At 32.1% G+C, this 18,311-nt stretch overlaps 1 protein-coding gene across 2 annotated transcripts in view; it reads right to left on the reverse strand.

The window, feature by feature from the left end:
• The window catches only part of MAP4K3 (mitogen-activated protein kinase kinase kinase kinase 3), a 184,411-nt gene that overhangs the window by 20,372 nt on the left and 145,728 nt on the right, over positions 1-18,311 (reverse strand). For both annotated transcript variants that reach the window (XM_063077684.1, XM_063077685.1), the window contains 8 exons: positions 16,058-16,096; positions 15,746-15,799; positions 14,200-14,242; positions 12,643-12,802; positions 11,654-11,766; positions 8,658-8,699; positions 5,164-5,248; positions 3,508-3,587 (listed from right to left, as the gene is read on the reverse strand). In XM_063077684.1, the coding sequence (XP_062933754.1) occupies positions 3,508-3,587; positions 5,164-5,248; positions 8,658-8,699; positions 11,654-11,766; positions 12,643-12,802; positions 14,200-14,242; positions 15,746-15,799; positions 16,058-16,096 (616 nt within the window). The remainder of the gene's footprint in view (positions 1-3,507; positions 3,588-5,163; positions 5,249-8,657; positions 8,700-11,653; positions 11,767-12,642; positions 12,803-14,199; positions 14,243-15,745; positions 15,800-16,057; positions 16,097-18,311) is intronic.

Genomic DNA, 18,311 nt, shown 5'->3' on the forward strand with positions numbered 1-18,311 from the left:
CTACTTTCATTAGAAATTTCATTATGAATATCAGTGGTTTTCAAAGCGGTCCTTGGACCAGCATCACCAATCACCTCGGCACATGTTAGAAATGCAAATTCCTGGACCTCATTCCAGACCTACTGAAGTAGAAGTTCTGAAGGTGGGCCCAGCAATCTGTTTTAACCAGACCTCCAGGTGATAATGATGCTTACTGAAGTTTGTGAGCCGCTGCTGTATATAATTAAGCATCTTGATTTTAACAACATTGGTTGCTGGGTTTGCTTTAGCAATTCCTACTAGGTTACTCCAAAATAGATAGGGATAAGAGTAGGGAATTGAGGGAAAGAGAAGATGAATGATGAAACATATCAAAGCCTCTACGGACATTACTTTATTGAAACACAAAGTCATAATGATGGCCCTGAATAACTTAGAGAGAAAAGGTAATAATAAAAGGGGGAAAAAAACAAAGATTTAAATCTTTTAGTAAAATTTAAACAAAAATTTAAATAGAATCTAATTATTTGTAAATTTACTCACATAAAATAACTCACTTCTCCAATCACGTAAAATGTGGCACTGCCATATAATTTTTTAAATGTGTAAAATGTACCTATAGCTGTGCCTCAGACTGAGAAGATATCAACATACATTTTCTACTTTGTGCTTTTCATTAAAAAATTCAGGATTGGGAATTCACTGGCTATATTGAGAAAATTAGGCAGAGAAAGGTGCAATGATTTATTCCACACCACATAGCAGTACGTATTACCAAAGTAGTAAGAAACTGATTTTTATTTAATTTGGTGTTGAAATGGGTTTATTTTCATACACATACATCCTTAAAAAGTATTTCTTTAATACCAAATTTATGGTTTATTATAAAATTATATATTTGTAAATATAGTTGGTTTGCTTATTTAATACAGGTATATATAAAGTACTAGGACACGATATAACTTCCTTTCATATTATCAACAGGGACAATGAAAAAGTATTTACACACAGTTTTATTTAAGTATTGGATTTCATTTCAGATTTTCATTTTTAACTACATGTTTTTTAAACTCTAAGGCTTTTCTAGCTTTCTAATGCCTTCTTCGTTCAACCAGTTAGGCTCTGGGTGAAACAGTCTCTTTAATAAAAGAACGTAATAGTTAAGGGTAGGTTCTATAGTTTGCCTAGATTCATATCTGCTTTTCTCAATGACTCTGTGTGATCTTGGGTAAGTTACTTAATCCCTGTGTCTCAGTGTTCTTATCTGTAAGATAGAGCTCCAATATACCTCATAAACTTGTGTGGTAATTAAACAAGATACTCCTTGTAAAGCACTTAGAAGAGTGTCTGGCACAAATTGAGTACTCAATAAATGTTAGCTATAAATAATAAGAACAGATAAAAAATTTAAAATCAGGACCCTATTTTGTGTCATTTTCTCACCTTTCTGCATCTTCCCCTATCTAGTAGACTCATGCCACCCAGTTTATTTCCCCTAGAGTATAGAGAAAACCAACCTAATAATCAATTTCACAGAAAAATGAAAAAATTCAGGATTTCATGTATATTTATTCTCTACTCTTACAGGCTTCCTCTGGAAGGGAAAACTATTTTGCTTTGAAGGCAATGTTTAACTCAGAAAATATTACTCTAATAGTGTAATTTCAAATGCTAAAGCAACTAAGGGAAGTTATTGCAGGCTGGGGCTGGGTGGGGTTGATGGGTGTCTTCACTTAAGAGTCTCTTAAATCAGGTTGATGAATGTTTACTTCACCTATGCATAAGGTTGGTCTTGCTCCTTAAAATTGATATTGTTATCTATAAAATTATTTTTGGATATCTCATTATATCCAAGAAGAATATTACCACCTTTGAATTATTTAGTAATTGTTATAAATAACAGGATTCTTTCCTTCTCTTTCAGCCATTTCACTGTATACTATACATCTAGGTAAAAAGATACAGGTTAGGATCTTGTTACGAAATGTGATTAAAAAAAAAAAGTTGTGATGAGAAAAGATGGAAACGTTTGGTTATGAAGAAATTATCATTACACGCAAATTTTTATTTGTAATCAATTCATATTGATAAAGAAGAATTAGTTTCACATCCCACAGGCACCCAAAACTCAATGTGACCAAATTGAATGCAGGATCATTCCACTCAAACTGACTTCTACTCTGTACACTGCACTCTACCTAGTGGTACTGTCACGCAGTCACCCAAGTTGGAAACCTGAAGTTAACCTAGACCTCTCCTCAATCTCCATGTTGAATAAGTCATTCAATTTGGCCAATTCTAGCCCTTTACTTTTATTTTTAGGCAGCTGGCTGGCACAGGGATCTGAACCCTTGATCTTGGTGTTATACCACCACACTATAACCAACTGAGCTAACTGCCCAGCCCCAATTCCAGCTCTTTAATCTTTCTCCAGGCTCAGTGTTTCTTTATGGGAGCAATACAACTGGGAGAGGCAGTATGGTGAAGTAGGTTGAGGGCACGAACTCTGGAGCCTTGCCTGGGTTCACATCCCACATCACATCAGCCACTTAACAGCTGTGGGATTTTTGGCAAATTACTAATCCTTTCTGTGCCTCAGTTTTCTCATCTGTGAAATGAAAATAATAATGGTATCTACTCCTGAGAGATTTCATAAAGATTAGATATGTCAAACATTTAAAAACAGTGCCTGGCACATAGCAAGCTTTAATATCATTATTATCATTTTTATTATTATTTTTATTATTACCACTATTATCATTTTGCATGTTGTTTAGTGTTCCTGGCTTCTGGAAGCTAAATGCCAAAAGCTTCCCCCAGTCATTGTGAGAATCAAAATGTCCCCATACGATTCCAAACCCCATCTTTTCCTTTTTGTCTTCTCTACCTCTGTCCTGACTCAATACTTCTTCATTTAATTTTGACCATACTCTCTAGTCTCATCTCCCACCACAATGCAAATAGATATTTCATAAATATAGATCTGACCACCAGCATGGTACAAAAGCTCTGGAGTTTGGTATCTGTCTACCTACCCAGCTCTACCTACTGTTACTGTTCTACACTCCAGTCAAATTGTCCAGTCATGGTCCCCCATACTTTCCATGCTGTTTCACAATTCCAGCTGTCATCTTATCCTCTTTCTGTGTGTCTGGCAAACTTCTATTCATTGTCATTTAAGGTCCACCTCAAATGCCCCTCCTTCTCATGCCCCGACAGGAGGTGCTTGTGACATCCACCTTTGTGACCTATAACTTGTACTCATTCCTAGTGTGACATCTAACTCTAACTCTAAGTTATTGGTTTATATGTCTGTTTCCTCTATTAGATCATGAGCTTCTCGAGGGTAAGAACTGGTCCTATGAATCTGTCTTTAGTATCTTTAGTATCTAGTAAATAGAACATGTTCCATGAAGGTTTTATGAATAAAATAGGCAGCAAATCATAAAATTAAAACATTTCTGGTCTAGTGTCTACTTATAATAACTTACAAATAATAAAAATTAAAGAATATACAAAATAACATACCTGTTCCATTGATGTTTCATGAAGTTCATTAAGATTCAGGGTATAAATCCCTTCTTCAGCACCAAATATCAAGTACTGATCTGAAATAACAAAAGTAATTCACTAACTGATTTTGATAAATAGGACACTAGAAAAAAAAAGGGTTTATATAGTTGAAAATTCAGTAAGTATGTGTTAACATGAAGAATCACTGTGATTTATAAGCAGTAAATACTTCTTTTTAATTTTAATGAAAAAAAGACATTAGACACTCCAGAGTAAGAATTGAGCTATATGTAAATATCAGCTTCAAAGCAATGAAGAAAATTTTTAGGTAAGGGAGGTTTTGAAGAGTGGCATGCTAGACTCTTCACTCAGAGGGTGCTAAGGACTGGCAGAGAATCTGCAACTCCTTTTTCTAAAACCCCCTTAAGAGAGGGTCATGTACAACTGACATACAGAATGTAAATCAAGAACAGCTGATACAGATTCAAAATATTTTTACAAATATTATTTTTTCAGGGCTATTATTACAAGCAACAACATTAAGAAATCAGGATCTGACCACTATCTAATGAAAAGTTAACTAAAATTTGGATATCTGCTAGACTACTCAGTATCTAGAAGATATTGGAAGCGTGGCCATGATCTTATCTGATCTGTGTTTAGGATGATATAAAAGAACAGGTTAAGAACTTCTCCAGACTAAACTGAAGTATGTTGAGAACAAGTTGGAATGCCAAGAGCATTCGTAAACTGCCCAGCATTCAGGATTGGTACTGACAGATTAATGGTGTGAGATTTGTGGTTAGACAGAACTAGGTTTAAATGGAAGCTCTCTATCACCAATTGGCTGAGCAACAATAAATCTTTCTGAGTGTCAGTCTTCCTACCTGTGAAATAAAGTACCTACCTTAGATTTTTAGAAGATTTAATAAGAATACATGTGTGTGTATAAGTACATACACACACATATACAGATATATTCATATATGTCTTTATGTGTATCTTAGATAGATAGATATTAAGATACATACAGATAGTGAGAAGACACAGTTCTTAGTGCCCAATGACAACTATTTTGATTATGATTCCTTTTAAAGTGAGAGATCCTCAAAAGTGGTCATGAGACCTTAGATCCTCAGCAGCTAAATTCCTTCAAAAATGGCCGTGTCTAAAAAATAAAAATACTGAACCATCGTGTAGCAGCAGAAGAAACATTTCTGAAGGATACTAGGGTGGCATAAGAGTACACAATTTCACTATATTGATATAGTGACTATACAGTAAAATTTTAACTTTGTCATCCAAGCACTGATAATAGCATAGAGAAACATAGGGCCGAGCCCGTGGTGCACTCGGGAGAGTGCAGTGCTGGGAGCGCGGTGACGCTCCCGCCGCGGGTTCGGATCCTATATGAGGATGGCCGGTGCACTCACTGGCTGGGTGCCAGTCACGAAAAGGACAAAAAAAAAAAAAAAAAAAAAAAATGAATTGTAAACTCTGTAGGATGTAGATAAAGAGAATAGCATAGAGAAACATATTTACCTTAAAATTAAAAAACAATCATAACAAAACTTTTTTTCAAAAAGATATTCAGAAAATGAATAAAATCAAATGCTTCTATGGCCCTAGTTAAAAATTAGGACAATAGCAGATAAAAATATATAGTACTACCTCTTGTATCTGGGTTTATCCATGATGTTGCACAGTGAATTTTCAACGGACACCCATTAAAAACCTTTGAAAAACATGCACCCATCTGGAAAAACAAAGAATAACCAACATGAAGCAGTGACAAACAACAGTCTTTAACATAATATATAAAATGTCATTATTTTCTATCTTAATGTGGGAGACTATAGATAGTCCACTGAAATTATGATCATCTTCAAATTTACAGAAATAAATGCATTGTCATAGCCATTTGCCTAACAGCAGTACCACAAGGCTCCAGGTATAATTATTTTACTTAAGCAAGGTTCCAGGTATAATTATTTTACTTAAGAGAAAAATAAAAAACAATTCAGTCCTATTTTATTTTTCTATCTTTTCAACTAAGCAAAGCAACAATAGCAACCAATTCTGAACAATAATTTGTTTATAAGAATATCACTTACATGTCCCTTATTATAAGCAATACAATATTCCCTGGTAAAAAGGAAATCATAATCTTTACAAAGGTAGAAATTTTTGTTTGGTTTCATAAGTCTAAAAACGTTATTAATTGATGAATTTCATATCACAAAGGTTGAAGACTCATTTTTTAAAACTCAGCAATCTGGTTATTTTCCCTGGAAAGATTCATTAAAAAGACTTACTTTTTGATGTTAATATTAATTTACCAAGCACGTTTATAAGTTTCAGGTAATAAATACCTATTACAAAATATAATATCACTCATTTGAACTCTACATTTTGTCTTCAAAGAGCAAAATGTTAATTCTGAAATTATCATTCTTGTTGAATACCCAAGATACAAGAAAGCTTACTTATTTAATCACTTTCACTAGCAACAACTTGAGGGGAAAAAAAGACAAAAATACTTGGTCAGAGGAAATTTCTGTATTTGACATGCTGTCTTAAAAGAACAGCACTGGGCATCATTTCATAGCAGAAATGTTTCCTTCACACACACAGAGGTAACATGGTGAAAGAACATATCATTAATTGATTGTAACGGATCAGAAATATTAACACAAAACAATCAAAACAGATATCTTAAAATTTCCTTTTTAATAACAGAAACCTGCTAAGTAATATTTTTTAACATTTTAGTACCAAAAAAGAACAACTTGGCCTGGCAATACCATCAGATGGTAGAAGATCAATAAAAAAAGTTTTTATAGTATAGGGCAGAAAATGTATAACTAATCCTAATAATTACTTTTTAAGATAGCTACCAAAATTTGCATTTTAGTGTACTGCTAAACTCTATAAATCCAAATGACAAAATGAAGAACAAAACAATCAAGCCAGTCCCAGCCTTATGCTAATCTGTATACAGGAGTTGGATCCTATCTGGCATTCCCATAGTTATCAGCTTTTCCCTGTCAAACTGCATACCTGAGATAAGAGTTTCATATTATCTTTAATTAGTATTAAAAATTCTAATTTTAAAACATTTATAATTATAATTTAAGTATAACATAAGTTATAAATATAAAGTATACATACTTTATAGTATAAAGTATAATTTATAAAGTATACTCCACTAATTAAAAAATAAAAGGGCTAAAAAGTAGAGTTGGGAGGTTAAAAACTAGAAAAACTAAGGACATCTAAACCAGTGGTACATAAGGTTTTAGATTATCTATTTGCAGCAATGGAACTCTAGTTCTATCCATAATAACCTAAAATTACATTGACTAAATGTAATTTTAATCCTAAGAAAGACAGCATGATCATATGATCCAGCAGTCCCACTACTGGGTATATATCCAAAGGAAATAAAATCAGTTTGCTGAAGAGAGAGCTGCACTCACATGTTTACTGCAGCATTATTCACAATACCAAGATACGGAAACAACTTAAGTGTCCATTATCAGAGGAACAGATAAAAGAAAATGTATACAGTCATGCATGGCATGATGATGTTTTGGTCAACAGTGGATAGCGCATACAACAGTGGTTCCAGAGATTATAAGGAAGCTGAAAAATTCCTATCACCTAGTGACATTGTAGCTATTATAATGTCATAGTGCACTTACTGTATTACTTTTTAAAATAAATATAGTGTAGCCTAAGTATTTATATAGTCCACAGTGGTGCACAGTAATGTCCTAGACCTTCACATTCACTTACCACTCACTCACTGACTCTTCCAGAGCAACTTCTAGTCCTGCAAACTCCATTTATGATTAAGTGCCCTACACAGGTGCACCATTTTTTATCTCATATATTTTTACTGTATCTTTTCTATGTTTAGATACGTAAACACCACCATTACAAATGCGTACATTACTCAGTACAGTAACATGTTGTTCAGGTTTGCAGCCTAGGAGCAACAGGCTATACCATATAGCCTAGGTGTATAGTAGGCTATACCATCTAGGTTTGTGTAAGTATAGTCTACAATGTTTGTACAGTGATGAAATCACCTAATGACACATTTCTCAGAACATATCTCCACTGTTAAGTGACACATGACTGTATATATACACTATGGAATACAGCCTTAGAAAAAGAAGGAAATCCTGTCATTTGTGACAACATGGATGAACCTGGAAGACATTATGCTAAGTGAAATAAGCCAGTCACTGAGACAGATACCACCTGATCTCACTTATATGGGGAATCCAAAAGAGTTGAAATCCACGGAGAGTAAAATGATGGTTACTGGGGTGGGGGATTGGGGGGCGGTGGACTTTGGTAAAAGGACACAAAATTTCAGTTAGACAGGAAGAATAAATTCAAGAGATCTATTGTACATCATGTTGACTATAGGTAATAAGAATATACTGTATACTCGAACATTGTTGAGAGTAGATTTTAAGTGTTCTCATCACACAAAAAAAGTGAAACATATGTTAAAGAGCTTGATTTAGCCATGCTACAACATATATATATCAAAACATCATGTTTTGCACCATAAATACATACAATTTTTACTTGCCACTTAAAAAAAAGAGCAAGAAAAATAAAGACAGCATGGTCTAATTAAAAACAACCAAACAAAACGACTCCAGACTATAATATAGTACATCTAAGTTCTGGCTGAGTTGAGTGGAGTTTCGTGGTCTTGGTGATTAAGATCTTTGTCTATTCATGGGCAAAATAAAGGGTTTGGTCAAGATGCTCCATTCAATGCTCCTTCTAGTACTAAAATTCCATGTTTTTGATAATTGAAAACATGTTAGAAAAAATGTCCTATCTACATTTTATATTTCCTAGAATATCCATGTGCCTTTTTCATATTTCTTCAAACATAGCTGCAAATAAGATATTATCAAATTTTGGAATCAAGGAGCTTTCAAATGTATAATTTATAATTTTATTTTGAAAACCTACGATGTAATCAAATAATATTTAAATTAGCCATCTTAGATTTTTTGATAATAATAAAGGTTCTTTCAAAAAGGCAAAACCTCTAGCTGAAGATCCACACTCAAACAATTATTTGTTGTTGTTCTTAGTTTGAAAACCTAACCTATTTGATATTTAGTACTTACATGCACTTTAGGTGTTGGGGGAAGACCGTTACTAATAGGCTTCTGGAAAAGAACACATGCATGATTACACTTTTTTACATTGTTTTTGCTGCTGTTTGGCATAATAATACTGTATTTCAAACACATTTATCTGAATAAACTACATAAATACATTCTTTTTGTAAAACAAAACATTTCAGCTAAGGCTGAAGTTCCCTACAATCCTTCCACAGCTCACTTATTTCTAGTACCTGCCCTCCAAAAAACCAGTTTGGTATGTATCCTTCCAAACTTTTCTCTAGGCGATTATATGTACTCATGTGTTTGTACAGCTTTCCAGACTTTTTTGTAGGTATTTACATACATGTCCCCACAGAAAATACTGTTTTGTGTGAGTTTTAAAACATAAGTAGTTATTCACTGTTTATCTGTTTGTTCCTTGCGTTAAAATTGGGCCTTGGACAACATCCCATATCAGTCATATGTTCTAACTGCAGCATGGTATGACTGTGACATACTTTATTTAGCTATTCCTTAATTGTTATTAAATATTTAGGTTATTTTCAACTTTTTACTGTCACAATGCTGAAATGAATATCCCTGTACTTTCTTATGCAATGTGTGAATGATGTTGTTATTGTGAAAAGTGAAACTACTGTTACATGTGGTCTGTACCTTTTACATTTTAGTGGACACTGACTGTAAAAGTTTCTTTCAGAGTGTCCATATCACATCACACCCACCAACAATATCTGAGAGTTCCTGGTTCCTTATAGTCTTACAGCAATATTATCAAGCTGATTAGTAAGAAATGTGTTTTTCACTAATTTGCATGCCTCTAATTTCTAGGAAGGTTGAAAATCTTTTGTAAAACCCAGTATTTATTTTCTGTTTCCTCTTCTGTGAATAGTCTGTTCCTATTTTTTTTTTTACTGAGTTTTTTTTTTTTTCATATCTATTTGTTGGAGTTTTATATATTCTAGATTTGAATACTTTATCTGTTATATATATTACAAACATTTTCTCCTAGTCCGTAGATTACCTTAACCATGTTTACAATGTGCTTTGCCAATAGAAGTTTTAAATTTTGATGAATTTGAACATATTAATCATTGCTCTGAGTATACAGACATTATGAGACCAAAAGTAGCACATTCACTCACACACATTATCCTCAAGAATGCCAGATATTTTTCCAAGGGGCCACACTCCTGAGTATATGAACTGTCCCCAGAGAAGGAATCTCCTTGGGTTACAGTATACTTTAAACATGAATTTTATGAAAGTCTACATTTCTTTCAAGGTTAATCTTAATAAGAGTATTTAAAAAAATGACATTCTAATTTTTTCCTCAATCTGATATAAATCAGAATCATTTAAACAATGCAATCAAAACAAAAAAGCTGTTAGTTGATTTCATATATATAAAACAAAAATATAAAATGACATTTCTGAAATTAAGATATGATGTTTTACTTTGTAGATACTCTTTTGAGAATGTACAGCATCATATTATTGCCACCAATTTCTGATAACTTTTTATTCCATTTTGCAAATAATTTATGTACTTTAAAAAATACTGATGTCCTTAAATTATCTGGTACCATCTATCTTAGCAAAACATCATTTTTAATTAGGGATTTCTGAATGTTATAATCTCAAATTTAATTTAAGCATTAACAGAACTGGCTGTAAAAATTTCAAGAAGCTGCACAAACTGTAATCATGATCAATATATCATGGATACTGTTTATCCTATGACACAGCCATAAACGTACTTCTTTCAAAATTACTGACACTGTTCCTTATCCTAATGAAGTAAGGCAATAGAAAAAGTGAATTAAAAATGCATATATAAAAAACGCTTACATCTCTCAAAGGCTATTATGTACTGTGCTGCAGGCATTAAGCTGCAGTTTTGTATACTAGGTTAGCAGGACTACTAAAATTCAAACTGATGAAAGCAAAAAGGCACTGCTCATCCCCAAAGGACATTTTACACTTTTGTTAAAAGTGTCCTAAATTTCATAAATTACAATGGATAATCCCAGTCAAATGCCTTAACTAAGTTTTAAAAAATCATGTCATATTCTATAGTGAAATCTTTTTTAAAAAGTTAAATATAGTACAAAAGCCTCTAGTGATGTTTACTACACAAAACCATGGAATATATGTGCATAAAAAACATTAAATATATTACAAATTTCTATAAAAATTACAAGTATTAGTATATATAAAAACTTCAAAAAATACTCTCATATCACTGATATTTGTTGAAGTACTGGGGATTTTAAGGATTTTTTTGCTGTTGTTTTAAGTTCTATGACGATAGATGAATGTCTTCCAGTGATCAAGAGTCAATTCTCTACAAATGTTTAAGATTTTTCATCTCTTATGATCCCTGATAAATAATACTTAAGTTTTAATAGTTATGTCATAGCGTTTTATCTAATATTTGTGACAAGTATAACTACTAAGGCTAATTTCACCTTTTGGGAGTGATATATCTGCTAGAACATAATCTTAATTTCCCCCGTTATCTATCTTCTTTGCATAAGAGCAATAATATCACTAATTATGTAATCTTTAGTTAGAAATCTGTCCTGGGGTAGAAGCTATTGCTTTCCTTATCTATGTCCTTCTTTCCATAACTTCTTCAGACTGTAAGAGAAACTTCTAAGAATCAATTCTCATCAATGAAAATAATAGTTATTTTGTGAATAATCATAAGAATCCTGTGTTTGCCTGTATGAAGATCACATTTTATGATACACTAAATAACAAATTGGTCTAAAAAAGTTAAACAACAGAAAGCTATCACTTAAATTTATCATAGCAAAGTTACTTTTTCTCAAGATTTAAATAATCTATTCATCATTATAATTAATACACTAAGATGTCAACATAGTAATTGTAAAATATACAACTGCTAGTTTCACTAATTATAAGTGTGAAACCACTAACTTTAGTGAAAAATGAAACAAATACAAGTAGAGCTTATAAATATCAATACCTACTGGTACATCTTTCTTTTCTTTCCTTGAAAGGTTTGTGCCTCTGTATTCATTCTGTTGTTGATGTAATGAGCCATCTCGTTCACCATTTAACTGGAAAGAGCTCACTCCATTTCCTTCAATAAGATATGTTTAAATATATTGAAAAACAACAAATTTTCATGAAAATTTTCATTCAGAAAATTATCAAGTAGAAAAGAAAAATTATTTCTATTAGATAGTTTAATTTTTCATTTGGGATTGTCCAATAAGAATATTTAGTACTGAAGTAAGAAGTCGTATGTATATATGCTTTACTTCTGGCATATTAGGCAAATTTAAATTCAGTTTGTATCTAACTACACGTATTTGTTTACATTAAAGAGACTAAAAAGAAATAAGGAATTCATAACTACTTTAAGGAAAGGGGTAATTTATATTATGTTATCCAAGAAAGTTTAGTTTGCTCTTTTCTTAATTGCTTCTTTTAGAAAAGACAGGAAATCTTACAGTGTTAAGACAGCAGCTTCTACCATTAATTTGGAGGCAAACACTTAGCAAACAATGACAATCATTTTTCTAAAAACAATTAAGTGAAATAAAATAAAGGAGTTAGACAAAGTACCCCCAAGTATCCTCTTCTTTTCTAAAAAAGAAGTAGCTTAGAACCAAAATACATTTTCCTTGTTTGTTCATAATTTAATTTCTATTGTTTCTACACTGAAACTAAATGATGAATGGGCATAAACTTGTCTCCAAAAGAGGGAAGGCTAAATATAAAATGCAAAACAAGGGGCAAAATATCCCAGACAGGGTAATAGGGAATTCTGTCGTAAAAACACTTTGAATCATGAGGCAAAAAACAGAAAACATCTCCAAAGCCACTGCCTTCCTTCCCTCCTACCTCAAAGGAATTTCAAATAATCTCTAAAAAGAAAGATTTCCTTCATTTTTTTTTCACATAATATGAAAGAAAACCTGGTAACACGTATAACGTCACTCTCCACCATTACCTAAAGCAATAGGCTTTTGTGGGGGTAACCTGGGAGGTGGTGGCCTAGGTGGAACTTGGGATGGTTTTGCTGGGCTCCCTGATGTGGGACATCTCTTGATTGTTCCTTGATTATCATCCTCAGCAGAATGAATTTCCTGTGGTATAAAGATGGACTTAGGCTGAAATAATACAGAAAGGGAGACCAATTACTAAACATAAAATTATTATCCTGAAGAAAACATTATTACATACCAGAGGCTTTCAAACTATATTTATCAGATGAGTTTCAAGGTTATTCAACTATCCAATTCAGATCATCTTAATATATTATTTAAAATATAGCCTAAAAATGCACACTAACGTGTTTTCTCAGGTTTTGCTGCTGTGCAATTTTTTTAAGAAAAGGCCTCTATGTCTTCCTATTAATTCCTTACAAGCCTCCCACTTAGACTTGCCAGATAAAAATATTCTAGTTTTTCTGATCTCTTCCAATCTAAATGAATCGTTTTCTTTTAAATATTCAAGCTAATCAAAGTTCAGCTCCTTATCAAGGCTAATCTAAGCTGTCTCTTAGATGATTCCATGTCTTTATGATAATGCTTATTAATCTTTCAAACCAGGCACAGGAGAAGATAACATTAAAACTTTATCATATTGGAGAATACCAACAGCAATATGGGATGCCTGAGAAATTTTTTCTGCAGAAAGTGGAAAAACCTCCAGTCAGCTGAAAGTTGGGAGAATTTATAAATTCTTACAAACATGTTCCTTATAAGGAAGATTGCTCTGCACCTATTTCTTTGAAATTCAGATCTCTTTACTTTTGCTAACATAAAACTAAACAAGCAAGTACAGCATTATTTACTTGTGTAAAGTAGAATTTTCTCACAGAAATATAAAATAAAAACAAAATACGGTAATAAACTGAGCCAAGAATGATAAAACTCTGACTCTCATTTACAATTCCCTGATTTCAAACTTTAAAACAGTTCATTTTATAATTAAAATCTTCTATGCATATGAACTTATTAAAATAAATGCACATTACCACTGTCTATAGTAACTCATTTTACCCTTAAAAAAAACATCAGTTGGAATTATTTTGTTTTATGATAATTTTGTTTGGCAAAGAATTTTGTTAACAATTTTTTGAAAATTACTCTACTTTGTATTTTTAACTTAAAATTATCATTTAAATATTAAATATCTATGATAATCAATCATTATCCTTTACCCATTCTCAGAAATCAATAGTAGACTGTAGATTTAGAGAAAAAAATCTTATAAAATATGTGAGTTTTCTAACCCAAGTGAAATAATACTAATCCATTAATATAATCATTTTCAGTGTATACATTTCTAGAACTTGTTACTTATAATGAATACTACAAGACAACTTGGGTATTTTAAAAAAGACAAACAAAAATAATCAAAATCATGTACTAATATCATGGATAGAACTTCATTTTTCTTTGTGGATTATAAAAGAAAATAAGCTAGAGTAACTATCAATACAGTATTAGAGTGGCAGAACAATAACACACAGATAATTCAAATTAAAAATAAATTTGTCTACCTTTGGTGGTAAAGGAGGTGGAACTTTTGCTTTCATGGTTGAACTAAAAACACAAATGTTTAGAATCAGAACTCTTCATTTTACAAATAAATCATTACTAAAATATAATTATTTTTTCAAAAATATGGAAGAAAAACTTGCAAAAATAAGTACCATTTTCTAAGATCATGAGTTTTTTCCAAAATATTTTGTGAAATGTTCAGGTTATATTGAATGAGGTATTTTTCAGAAGTAATTGGGTAGATATACTTTCTTGGTTTCAAATACTGTATAGTAATCAAAACTGGAAAAGATAACTACAATTCTAGTTTATTTCAACTGAAAGATAATTAGTTAATATGAGAATGTATACAACAGCTGGTTAGAAAAGAAGATAGAGTATAAAATAAATCACATTGTAAGCTTCATTTTGCTACTGTTAGATATGAAGTATCTTTATGAAGCTCATCAAAAGCTATCTATGTGCTTTATGAAATTATAGGCAGAATTTAATTGAAGATAAGATTCATTACAACTCATTACCAGTTTTAGAAACAGAAGGAATTAAAAGATGATCAAGCACAAACTTCTCAGATGAGGATATTGAGGCCCAGGGAGGTTAGGTGACCTGACCCAAGATCACAGAGTAGTGAGGTAGAAAGGAAAAGCTATGTCCCCAACTACGAGTGCATCTTTCTTAAACAAACAAACAAACAAACAAACAAAAAACTAAACTGAAAGGATGAAACATCAATGCATACATAAATACTTAAAAGTGAGGAAAAAAAAACTATTACCAACTTAAAAAAATACATAGTAGTGAAGATATTCCTCTTTAAAAATATACATTTTATCTAAAGAATTTATTTGAAACACATCAGATGAAATTTAATCAAGCATATAATAAGCTTCTTTGTAGTTGTAGTAATAATTACAGCAGCTATCAATTATTTACTACTCTATAATAAAAATTTATTGTCTGTTATTTTTTTCCAAAGTTCTTTTTTATTAACTAATATCATAGAATGAATTGTTTCCCTCCACCACCCAAATTCATATATTGAAGTCCTAACCCCCAATGTGACTGTATTTGGAGACAGGTTTTTTAGGAGATAATTAAGGTAAAATAAGGTTATAACAGTGAGGTTCTAATCCTATAGGATTGGTGGGCTTATAAGAGCAAGAAAGATCGCCCTCCACCCCAACCTCCCCACGTGCATGCACTGAAGAAAGGTCATGTGAAGACAGTGACATGGCCATTGGCAAGCCAGGAAAGGAGCCCTCATCAGGAACCAAATCGGCTGCCAGTTTGATCTTGAACTTCCCAGCCTCCAGAACTGTGAGAAATAATTTTCAGTTGTTTGAGCCACCCAGTCTATGGTATTTTGTTATGGCAGACCAGGCTGACTAAAGAACTGGAACAGAAAAAACGAAAGAAACTGTGGTACAACCCATGATACTGTGTTGCTAATGATATGAAAATTACTGTCAATATTAAGCTGCCAGATTTATGAAATCAGGTCAAATGATACCTTTTCTTTTTACCAAAAACAAAAACAGAACTTACTGTTTAGATTCATCATCATCTCCTTCATCATCTTCTAAATGTGCCACATGTCCTCTAAAGAACAAGAAGGATAATGCCATTGTTATCATTAAATAAACTTTTTACTAAAACAACTTAAAAAGAAACTTTAGAAAATGCAAGAAGGTCTACTGTAAGACAGAATTTTATTTCTATATCTTTATAGGATAGATTCAGAATTAAAACTAAATAAAACAATCTTAGGATACATGACAGAAAAGAGGGCAAACTGACCTTACTCATCTGTGACAAAGAGTATAAAGTCTTTTAAGCGTAATTAAAAGTTAAAATTACCGCTGATGTAATTCTTCTTCAACGGACTTCAAAAGACTCCTTAAGAGAAAAAAAAAAAGTGAATAAATAAGGAAAGGAATACAAAGTCTATATATATATATTTTCCCCCAAGTATACACTTTTATCATTTTAACCATACCCACATATTTTTTGAACGATGACTTTTTTTTACCATTTACTAAAAATTTGCTACAATGATCACCTGTGTACCATAAAACATTAAGTTATATTTAATGAGATTCCTCTATTTTCTGTTGCTAATCTTTTTAATGTACTTTAAATGAACAAAATAAATCCTGATGTTTACTGAAAAATACCAATTCAAACAGAAGACAACCCACCATGAAATGTCACAACAGTACTGACAAAACAATAATTGCAGGGTCATAGTCAGGGGTTTCCAGGATTTGAATTTTACCTGGAATATTATACCTGACACCTGAAATTATATTTTCTTTTTCTTAAAATAAGGAAGGTGACACACTTTAAAAAAACATCATGCTCTCAGGCAATCCTACAAAATGAAACTCAACATGTTGGATCTCTCTGCAGAAGCATGCATGCATGTGATGTGAATACATGAATGTAGTAGCACTTTGCTTTCACGGAAGACACTCACTTACCTGAAGTATTTGTTCTCCAGTGGTGCACTGGCAAACACATTTACACTTTTGGGAGACTAAGCCTGTATCAGACCAGGTGCGAGGATTTTACCATTAGGAGCAGTGTATAAAACTTTAATTTTCAGGAATGTAAGAGAGAACTTAGGGCATTCCTGAAGTTCCCTTACTTCTTTTCACTGCAAGTTCACGTAGCATAACTCCTAAATTATACTCTTCAAGCATAAAAACCTAAATAGCCTTCTCAAAGCTAATGGGATAGAGAGAAATAGAGTTATTGATAAATTACTGGGATAAAAGTGATTCAGCAGAAAATTTATTCTACCTAAAAGTTATACAGTAGCACCTTCTAATCATTTCCCCCTCCTAATACATATTGAAATAAACTGCCCTTAGAATTATCAAAACATAAAACCACAAAAATGAAAGGTATGGCTGTAAGCAATGAATAGAATAGCTTTTTGCCATCAAAATCTTAATTAGGCCCACTTAATAACAATGTAAGTTTTAAAAAATGACCAAGTTATAAATCTGGAGTTGTAAATAACATGGGAAAACCATACACTAATTTCAAGTCTTATTTTGCAGATAGAAAATTTGAGTTAGAATAGTAAAATATTATCTTATTTACAAAGCTCTCCAAAGGCTGAGCTTTTGCCTAGAGGGATTAGAGCAACATGATGACAGGTTTAAAACAGACTGCCTGAATCTGAATCCTGCTTCCTCTATCGCAGTATACGGCCTTGGGTATAAGTTACTCTGATTTCCCTATGCTTCACTTTCCATATATGTCAAATGGGAATTCCAATAGTACTTATATCAAAGTGTTTGAAGATATAATGAATTAATACAGGTAAAGTGTTCAGAAGAGTAACTTAGAACATAGTAAGTACCTGATTAGTGTTTTCTTTATTATAATTGACTAAGCAACATTTCTTAAAACTAGAACTTCTCAAATTGTGGTTCAGGGATCCTGGGGGGTTCTCCTGTAGGTATCTGCAAGGTCAAAACAATTTACATAATACATAGTCCCCTTTTCACTCTTATTTTCTCATGAGTATACACTGGAGTTTTCCAGAGACTGCAAGCTGTGTGATATCACAACAGAAAAATGCAGTAGCAAACATGAGAATTTAGCTGTCTTCTATTAAGACAATGTTAAGGAGATTTGCAAAAAAAAAAAAAAAAAAAAAAAAAAGAATAAATAAAACAATGCCACCTTTCTTACTAATATTATTTTATTTCAGAAAAAAATAGCTACTTTCATTAAAAACTTATTGGTGGGCCTCAATAAAAAGTTTGCTGTATTGCATTGACTTACTGGCTGCCTCTAAGTCTCATAAGAGAAGTCAGTGGTGTCATAAGTAAGGCACTGCAAAGAGGTGGCATTTGAACTGATACTTAAGGATGAGGAATTTTAAAAAAACACAAAAATTCATATTATTTATGATAATATATAATGAGTATATTATTACTTTAAAACAAATTAATATTTAAAAATTTCTGTTTAATTTCCAGTAATATAAATATTGATAGTTTATAACCTCTATAAACATAAGCTCTTTGGAGTCCTCAATAATTTTTAAGATTGTAAAGGGATCCTGAGAACAAAATTTGAGAAGCGCTGCTTTAAA

The sequence above is a fragment of the Cynocephalus volans genome, chromosome 14 (assembly GCF_027409185.1).
Source record: "Cynocephalus volans isolate mCynVol1 chromosome 14, mCynVol1.pri, whole genome shotgun sequence".
NCBI lineage: Eukaryota > Metazoa > Chordata > Mammalia > Dermoptera > Cynocephalidae > Cynocephalus > Cynocephalus volans.